Source organism: Lipotes vexillifer, unplaced genomic scaffold, assembly GCF_000442215.2.
Source record: "Lipotes vexillifer unplaced genomic scaffold, Lipotes_vexillifer_v1.1 scaffold422, whole genome shotgun sequence".
Classification (NCBI taxonomy): domain Eukaryota; kingdom Metazoa; phylum Chordata; class Mammalia; order Artiodactyla; family Lipotidae; genus Lipotes; species Lipotes vexillifer.
The window spans coordinates 883,251-892,011 of NW_006779087.1; the positions used below are offsets into that span (position 1 = coordinate 883,251).

General features: G+C 55.3%; 1 protein-coding gene across 3 annotated transcripts in view; it reads right to left on the reverse strand.

Moving 5' to 3' along the window:
- Positions 1-7,961, reverse strand: part of MCRS1 (microspherule protein 1) — a 10,291-nt gene extending 2,330 nt beyond the window's left edge. The window contains exons 1-8 of one of the 3 annotated variants that reach the window (XM_007452269.1): positions 7,869-7,961; positions 6,314-6,433; positions 5,667-5,805; positions 5,163-5,301; positions 4,391-4,549; positions 4,131-4,240; positions 3,093-3,201; positions 2,680-2,818 (exon numbers count right to left, since the gene is read on the reverse strand). In XM_007452269.1, the coding sequence (XP_007452331.1) occupies positions 2,680-2,818; positions 3,093-3,201; positions 4,131-4,240; positions 4,391-4,549; positions 5,163-5,301; positions 5,667-5,805; positions 6,314-6,323 (805 nt within the window). In that variant the 5' untranslated portion in view covers positions 6,324-6,433; positions 7,869-7,961. Of the gene's footprint in view, positions 1-2,679; positions 2,819-3,092; positions 3,202-4,130; positions 4,241-4,390; positions 4,550-5,162; positions 5,302-5,666; positions 5,808-5,983; positions 6,031-6,313; positions 6,434-7,868 lie in introns of those variants that run through there. The other 2 variants (XM_007452268.1, XM_007452270.1) reach the window with 2 other exon arrangements.
- Positions 7,962-8,761: the final 800 nt, after the last annotated feature.

Here is an 8,761-nt window from a genome sequence, read left to right on the forward strand (position 1 = left end):
AGGTGGTTCTAGAAAGGGAAGGGAATTAAAATTGAGCTTTGGGGCTTCCCTGGCGGCACAGTAGTTAAGAATCCACCGGCCAACGCAGGGGACACAGGTTCGAATCCTGGTCCGGGAAGATCCCACATGCCGCGGAGCAACTAAGCCCGTATGCCACAACTACTGAGCCTGCGCTCTACAGCCTGCGCTCCACAACTACTGAAGCCCGCATGCTACAACTACTGAAGCCCGCACGCCTAGAGCCCATGCTCTGCAACAAGAGAAGCCACTGCAATGAGAAGCCCGTGCACTTCAATGAAGAGTAGCCCCCGCTTGCCGCAACTAGAGAAAGCCTGTGCGCAGCAGCAAAGACCCAACGCAGCCAAAAAAAAATGTTGACCTTTGCACGATCTTTTCAGTGTGCGAAGAGTTCTCACTTACAAAGCCTTGAACTACATAGGGAAGGCATTACTATTAGCTGCACGTTACAGATGAGAAAACAGATACAGAAGGGTTAAGCTACGTGACTAGTTCAGGACACAGCCAAGAATCAAGGCCTGCTTCCCTGACTCCAAATCCAAACTGCCTCTTCTACCACATCACATGCTCCCAGACATTTTCTGCCGCTTTCAGCAAGGGGCTGAGAGGCACATGCCTGTCAAGTCTCACTCAGGATGTGTCAGAAGGGAGCCTTAAGCCAGTGTTTTCAAACTGTGGGTCATGACACGTTAACAGGTCATGAAATTCACTTTTTTCCAAAAAAAAAAGAGAAAGAAATGGAATGCAATAATATCAGAATCCATCAGATGTATTCAGGATAAATATTGTTTTATGAAAGTTTTTCAGTTCTTTTCTGGTGAAAATGTAAAAGCGATTGGGGTCCCCAAATCTGAGAACTCCTGCCTTAGTGTCAGTTGTTCCCAGGACTGCAGCGTCTGCTCAGCAGCAGCTCCGACTAGCTAGTGAGACTGCTGGTTGAGGAGTTTGACAACCCCTGAGGTATCATCACTGCCAGGGAAGTGAGGGGGGCTGCATAGGAGCCACAAATGCTCCACCACCACCGCCCTCCACCTTAGTTCAGACTGTGGGGAGACGGGGTTGGGGCAGTCACCCTGCCAGAACTGCCTGAATCCTACCAACCTAATATTCAGCTGACTTGATAGGTAAGCAGTGAATACTCCCTGTTCCTAGGGACTCCAAGCATGAAATAGCAAAGGAGAAATCAAATATCCACATAAGACGACCCTTGAAGAGAAAAATCATACCTTTACGTTAACAAATATACACAATAGGGACTTCCCTGGTGCCGCAGTGGTTAAGAACCCGCCTGCCAATGCAGAGGACATGGGTTCGAGCCCTGGTCCAGGAAGATACCACATGCTGCAGAGCAATTAAGCCCGGGCGCCACAACTACTGAGCCTGTGCTCTAGAGCCCGTGAGCCACAACTACTGAGCCTGTGTGCCACAACTACTGAAGCCTGCGCGCCTACAGCCCGTGCTCCGCAACAAGAGAAGCCACTGCAACAAGAAGCCCACGCACTGCAACGGAGAGTAGCCCCCGCTCGCCACAACTAGAGAAAGCCCGTGCGCAGCAATGAAGACCCAATGCAGCCAAAAATAAAATAAACTTGTTAAAAACAAACAAAAAACCCCACAAATATACATAAGGTAACTTTTAAAATAGTGACAAAGGAGCTAGCTACAGCAGCAAAAATAAACTTTATCCAGTGTCCGTTCTCTCTGCGGGAGGTCAGTGATAGCTGAGCCTGAGGGAGCAGCAGAGATCTGGAATAAAGAGGGCTGCCCACTGGGCACTAAATTCAGAGATCCTCAGGAAGGAAAGATGCGGCCTCCCCTGACAAGATTTCCTAAAATCCTCTGGTAGGAATCTTTTATTATCCAGAAGCTGCAGGGCCTAGCGAGTAAGGTGACAGGCAGAACTGAAGCTTCATTTTCAGAACAGTATGAACAACTACATAGTAGCCACAGTGCAATAATCTTTAGGAAGTAAAGTGTGCTTGGACTGTGAAAGTCTGACCCTGAAACCCAAATCTAACTGAAGAGCTTCCTGCAGTTTAATCAGACCGCTTTCCTAGTATCTGTTATTAGGAGAGTGAGAGTTTTGCTTGTGAGGGAAGAGAGGAAGCGTTCTGGCCCTTGGGAAAGGAGAAAGACAGGTGGCCTCGGTTAAAGTCCCTGCAGGGATTTGGGAATGGCCTGAAGGCAGCCCCACAGCACAAATACTTGGTGGAAGGAGAGGCAGTGAGGAGGAGTGTGGAGAGAGGGAAGGGGCAGAAAGCCTTAGAGAAAGTGGGTGGGAAAGGGGGGCAGGTGAGCGGTGAAGGGACTTTCACATTTTACTCATGTTTGAATGTTACTTGTGAAGAATACACTATTATTTATGTAATGGTAAAGCATGTCAAAAAAACCAAAAAAGTCAAGAAGTGGGAGACAACTCTGCCATTTAGTCTTTTTGTTCAGGATTCTAGGCAATTTTGGCTACCCTCACCATGATCCTAAGACCATTGGAGCCACTTTCCCTCCCTCTGGAAGGAAGTGGTTTTTGCTGCAAAGAGAGATGAACAAGACACTGGGGGCCACGGAGGGATTTGTTACAGGGCACCTGAGGGCAGCTGTGTCCAGCCCCCTTCACACTCACATACACGCACCCTCACTCTGCCAGCTCCTGGGCCCAGTTACCTGTCTGGTCCTCCAACAGGTAATACTGCTTCATGAGCTGCCAGTGGGCCTGCAGAGCCTTGGCAGTACGGGCCAGGTAGAAGGCATCAGGGTGTCTGTGCAGCAGGTCCTGGAAGGTCTCCAAGGTGGGCTGGCTGGTCTGGGGGGCAAGAAGCACACTCTGGGCATCTGGGTTTCCTTGCTCCTGTCTCTGCTGTACCATCCACGCCCCCTGCCCCAGTCCCCAGAAGGAGCTGGAAAAAGTGATAGCTACTGCCGCCCAGGAAGCCAGGCTTGGCTCTCCCTGAGGACCCGGTCCACAAAGGCCCTGCAGGTGTACGTGCGTCTCCAAGCAGTGGAGCCTCCCCGCAGTCAGTTTTCCAGGTTAGCCGGCTCCTGCCCTGCCCCTCAGCATTACCAGCCCTCAGCCTTACCGATCCCACTTTGCTCAGCAGCTGCTCTTCAGCCTTGCTAAACAGGGCCTTGCTCTGGATGGCGGCAATGGCCTCTGGGTGCAGCTGTCTCATGGCCTGGCAGGCCAGCCTGGGCAGGAGGGAGATAGAGGGCAGGGCAGGGTTGAAGGAAGGGTGTCAAGCAATCTGGGGTCCCTACTTCTCTAAAGCCTGCAGGCCTTTGAGATCCAGAACTCAAAGATCCAGGCCCTCAACAGGAAGAGCCCAAGGCTTAGCACAGGACCTGTGATCTTGTGCGTCTGCCGAAAACATCAACAGGCAACTCAGAAAACTCAGCTTCCTGTGTTCAACCCCGTGAAGAGGCTCAAGGGCACAGCCGCCTACAGGCCAGTCCAGAGGGAGATCCTGAGACCAGCTGCTGCTCCTGCCCCAAGAACTTTCTCCTTACTTGGCCAAAGCTGCCACCCACTAGCCACCTCCTCTTTCCCAAGCTGTGCCCTGCCCATTTCCTGGTATATCAGGGCTGTGGCTATAGCTCAAGTGGTGACAGGGGCTGTGGAGTAGAAGATGGGTGTTAAGCATTCGACCAAATTCTGATGTCAAACGAAGTGACTGAGAAGGCAGAGTGTGTGTTGTGTGTGTGCATAGGTGTATTTGGACTGTTGGAGCTGGAAGAGGCCCTGGTGCTCTTCTGTTCCAACTCCTTCTTCTGGAGGAAGAAACCGTGGGAGGTCAGTGTGGGAAGGCTGGGAGGTGCCCGCCCCAAACCACAATGCACACGGCGGTAGAACAGGGCTCCTGGCACTCATGTGGTGTTTTCTCTCATGCTGCTTCCTTGGCTTCCAGGTCCTTGCTCCTGACATCCAGCCTGGATTAGCAGGGTAGGTAGCAGGAAGCAGCTTCCCCCTGTAGCCTGGCAGGTCTCCAGTATCATCTCAGAAGATACAAGGCCCCAAGGAGCCCTGCCTCCCAGGCCCCTCCCCTGTACAATTCTTTCTGTTCTGGAGCCAAATTCTGGTGTCCCCAGTACCGCACCGCTGCTGGGGCCAGCCCACTCACTTGGAGATGACAGGATCGTAGAGCAGGGCGTACCAGCGCTCCTGGACTTCCCGCAGGGTGAAGCGGCAGCTGAACTTCACGCCCAGGTGGACAGATGTCAGGTCATTGGTCTGCAAGGCCCCAGAGTGGTTTGTTCCAGCCTCAGAGCTGGGAAGAACCCTCCCGTGCCACCTACAGGACACTGCCGGGCTAGATGGGGGGCTGGGAACTGGAGGTTGCGGGGAGAAGGCGAACACAACCCCTGTGGTGGGAAGCACTACCTGCAACACGGCATTGATGAGCAGCAGGTCGTCCGCAGGCTTCCAGCGGCCCAGATCCTTGGTCACCTGGAGTGGCTGTTTGCTCTTCTTCACACGCTTGGTGAGTCCAGGGGCTGGGGCTGGGCTGGGCGGCACAGGGGTGCTGGGGGCCTTGGACACCTGGGCAGAGGGCAGGAGCAGAGTGAGCTCATCAGGGCAGCTAGGGCTTCAGGCCTAGAGCTTCGCACACTGTGTGGCAGCTCCAGCCCCGCCCAACAACAAGCCACAGGCAGGGGGCTCAGCTTTCCAGCGCCCATCCCTCCCCCTTCCCGCCCCCATCAAAGTACTTCTACACAGTCCTTGACCATACGGGGTCTTCTGTTGCTGGTGGCGCCCCCCCAACCCCAGCATGGAGGGTGGGTGGGGAGGATACCAGGAAAACACTCTTGCTGGTACAGTGTCTGGGGCCAGAGCAATGCCACCTGGGGGTTATTTTTACAGCCAGCAATGCTCGGAACAGGCTGTCTGCTCCCAGAATAGATGCACGCTCTATGCCTCCCACACAGAATGTGATGCAGGATGCACTGACAGGGTGGTGATGGGTGCAGCAAGAAAAGCGGAGTAGCGAGAGATGGGCTCCCAGGAGGGAGGCATCTGAGGTGGGCCGGGGCAGCCTGATCCTCTCACAAGCCCCCTCTGCAGGGCTCCTGCCAGCTGGCAAAGGTTGTGGGGAAACACAAAATCTGGCACTGGCCCCCACCCCTCTCCAGTCCCCACGTCTCCCAATCCTCACCTTCTTCTTCTCACTGGAGGAGGGTTCACTCCCCGAACAGCGCCCTGGTTCCACCCCACTGGCCCCCTTTGCCCGGGTAGAAGACTTAGCCAGGCTGCTCTCCACCAGCTCATCGTCAAACTTCTTTCTCTTGATGAACCTGAGAAGAGTCCTACCCAGTGAACGCTCTGTGCCCCATCCCCAGTACCCACTCACACACACCCAGCCCCCAAAGTAGAGCAGGTTCCCAGCAGGCAGGATGCTAACTGCTCTGGCTCAGTGGATGGGGCGTGGAACTGCTATGCTCCACCCCTGAGATGACAATGTACTGCACCACAAAGATTTCCTGTCCAAGACCTAAGATCTCCCTCCCTTGCTCTCAGTCTCATTGGGAGGGACTTGGTAGGGACAGGAAAAGCACAAGGGTCTGCCAACAGTTGGGCTCCAGAGGGGCTCAGGGAGCCATTCCCAACAGGGGTGAAGGCATGCAGCAGTCTCAGTCTCTGGCCCTTCAAACCCTAGTACCTGGAGGAGCTTCTCCGTTTAGGGATGGTGCCCAAAGCCTGTGAGGAGGCCCGCTTCTGCCCTGCCAGTGACTCCTCGTCCTCTGAGCGGCTGGCAGTGCCTGATGCCATCAGGGATGAATCTAGCAGCCCCTGAGAATCTAGAAAAAGAGAAGTGGTGAACCCAGGCCTCCTAAGTGCCTAGCAGAGCCCTGAGCCTCTGCACATGGGACCCCTCCTCAGCCCCCCTTCCCCTACCAGCCCTCTTGGTCCCTCCCCTGCTTCCTTGGCACTTGAAGTTTTAAGGTGGGAGTTCCTTGGCCATCCAGATCCCATCTGGGCCCAGACCTTCCACGCTGGGCAGTTCTCCCGGTGCCACGTGTCATGTCGTGCAGCACATGGTGCTCAGGTCAGACTGGTGATGCCGACACACCGGGCTCTGGGCATAACTGCTCCCTCTGCCATCAAAATGCAGCCATGCCAAAGAGCGTCAGCTCAACAGCAAGTCAGTCAACTGTGGCCTCTGCCGAGAGGTACGTGGGTGGTGCTGGCCCAGGGGGAGGTGGCAATGCCCAGCCAGGACCGATAGACACACGTGCCAGGCACGGGGTGGAATGAGCAGATGCTTGGCGCCTGAGCGTTTGGGGAGCTGGCCCGGCCTCATACTACCTTTGTCCATCCTCTCACAGTCCCAAAGCCACTGGTTCCAAACCACAGGGCTAGAAGGAAGGGTCCCACAGGTTCATCCAAGGATTCTGACCAGGTGAGCTTAGAGGCTGAGAAGAGATTCTGCAAAGGAGAAATGAGGTTCCCTGAGGCTCAGGTTTCGAACTGGCCAGCCTCACCTCCTTATACTGGAACAGGTCCCCAGGATCCCATAAAGTAGGGAAAACACCAGGAGAAGAAACACAATATATTCTGCCAGTATGACCCTGATAAACCAGTAGCCTTTCGAAGGTCACTGACATCTCTGAGACAGTGATAAAAGCTATGGACCCTAGAAAAATGTACACATTTTAGGAGGTTCACAAACCACTCTAATTCTACTCATAGCCCCTAGGTTAAGGCCCTTGACTATAAACTAGCAAGAAACAAGGGATTCTTGGCTCACTTTGTCAGCTGCCCATTCAGCTCCCCTCCCAGCCCAAAGCAGGGAAAAGGAAACGGAGATTGAACTCCCACCAGTCCATCTCACTTTTTTTCATTTGAAGCTCTCGCTGAAGATTTAGTGGGTGGTACCTCGTGGAAGCTAAAAAACGCGGCTTGGGAACTGAGCAAATATCAACCACCCTATCGGGAGCGAACGACACAGACAACGTCCTGAGGTGGGAAACTCGCAGTGCGGTTTGGGAAGCAGTGAGCGATGGGGTTTGGACGTCCCTGTGGGTTCCAAGCTCTCCACAAAGGCCAGGACTCGTGTCTGTGCTCTTCCCTTAGCTCCCAGCACAGGACTGAGCCCTGTTGCAGCTTAGGACACACGATGGAGGAGCCGAGTGCAGGGGGTGGAGAGGGAGCGGATCTGTGCGTGGTTGGAGACAGAGCGGCGGGGGGGGGGGGGGGGGGGGGGCCCTCGCCTAAGCCCAGAGAACTCAGGCAGTAGGGACTCCGCGGAGCGCGCCGCTTCGGAGAGTCCCGCCCCTTCTGACCAGGGCGTCTCACGGAGCAGCGTTCTAGCCCTGCCCCCAGGTGCGCTCCTCGCGCCGTACCATTTGATGCGGCTGGGAATCTTGCCACCTGGAGAGAGGGTGAAGGGCCCGATTCCGCGGGTAGACTGAGGCAGGGTCAGCGCCGCCTGCCTTCTCCGGCCCTCCACCCCTCGTTCTCCCCCCCAAGGGCACACCCACAGTAGGGGATTAGTCCAGGTCTGTTTCACGGGCTCGGGATAGGAGTAGTGACGAAGTCAGCCCTGCAACTCAAAAGCAAAGCACCGAGTGAGCCCCGATGCCCTCGCAGCCTTGGTTTAAGTCCCACGGGCCTGTGGCGGGGGAAGGGAGTCAACTCCCAGACCAATTCTCACCCCACCTTCGGCATGCCACCTTTGCGCATGCGTAACTTCTAGGACCAGATTCTGGCCCGGTCCGGCCCACGCATGCGCAGATTTTCGGGGCGCTCCCGGGGCGGGGCCCCAAACCTGGCGGGGTGTCGTCCCCAGCAGCACTCTGGGGAACTCCATTTCATCCCCAACTCTGCTCAGAACACTCAGAGGCGAACCCCGAGGTCTCACCATTCCTAGGCTGCCAGCTCCAACAATTTCTCCGCGGCGACGGCAGCAGCCGCAGGGCCAAAGCCGGCTTTCGTGAGGCCCGTCTACTTCCGGGTCTACGAACTAAGGGCTGCGCAACCCCTTCCGGTTCGCCCCGGTAACGTGGGTAAGGGGGCGTGGCCGTGGCCGTGGCCGTGGCAGCGAAGGTGTCGCTGTTGTGTTAACAGCCAAAATTAAAGGCTTTCCCAATTGGGACAACATATAGGGAGGCATCAGGGATTATAGGATCCAGGTTGGAGGAAGTGATTAAAGGGAAAGGCGAGACTTGGGGCAGGATAGCCTGAGTAGCCAGATGAGGCAACGCTGGAAGGGGCTGGCCCGAGGGTGGGGCCGGGCGGCCGACTAGATTTCGGCTTCCGAATCTTGCAGTCTCCTGAGACATCTAGGACTCTGATAGTTTCTCAGGACCAATTATGGATTGTTTGATTCCACCAAAGGTTCTAGAGAAACTACTCTGTGGCAGGCCCTGTGCTAGGCACAATACGGGGAGATGATGTTGAGCTCCCTCCAGCCGGAGAGATGTGACATATAGAAGGGGCAGGGAGGTTGATGTCTAAGGAACGGAGGGAGGGTTGTAGGCCGCGGTTCTAGAAGGTAGAGGCCCTGGGAGAAGGAGTGCCCTTCCCATCAGCCCGACCCCACCTGGATTGCTGGAGGCAGCTGTGGGCCCCGGGAGGTAAGACGACCAAAGGAAGCACCTTCAGAGGAGAGTGCCCTGGAGATGGGAGGACAAAACTACAGAAAAAGTTGGGAGTTTGGGGGTGGGAGAGCTGTCTTGAGAAACCAGAAGGACTGTCCTCTAAAAGAGGGTTTCTATTTGTTTTATGCTTCCTTGGAGGGGCACAAAAGGGTAA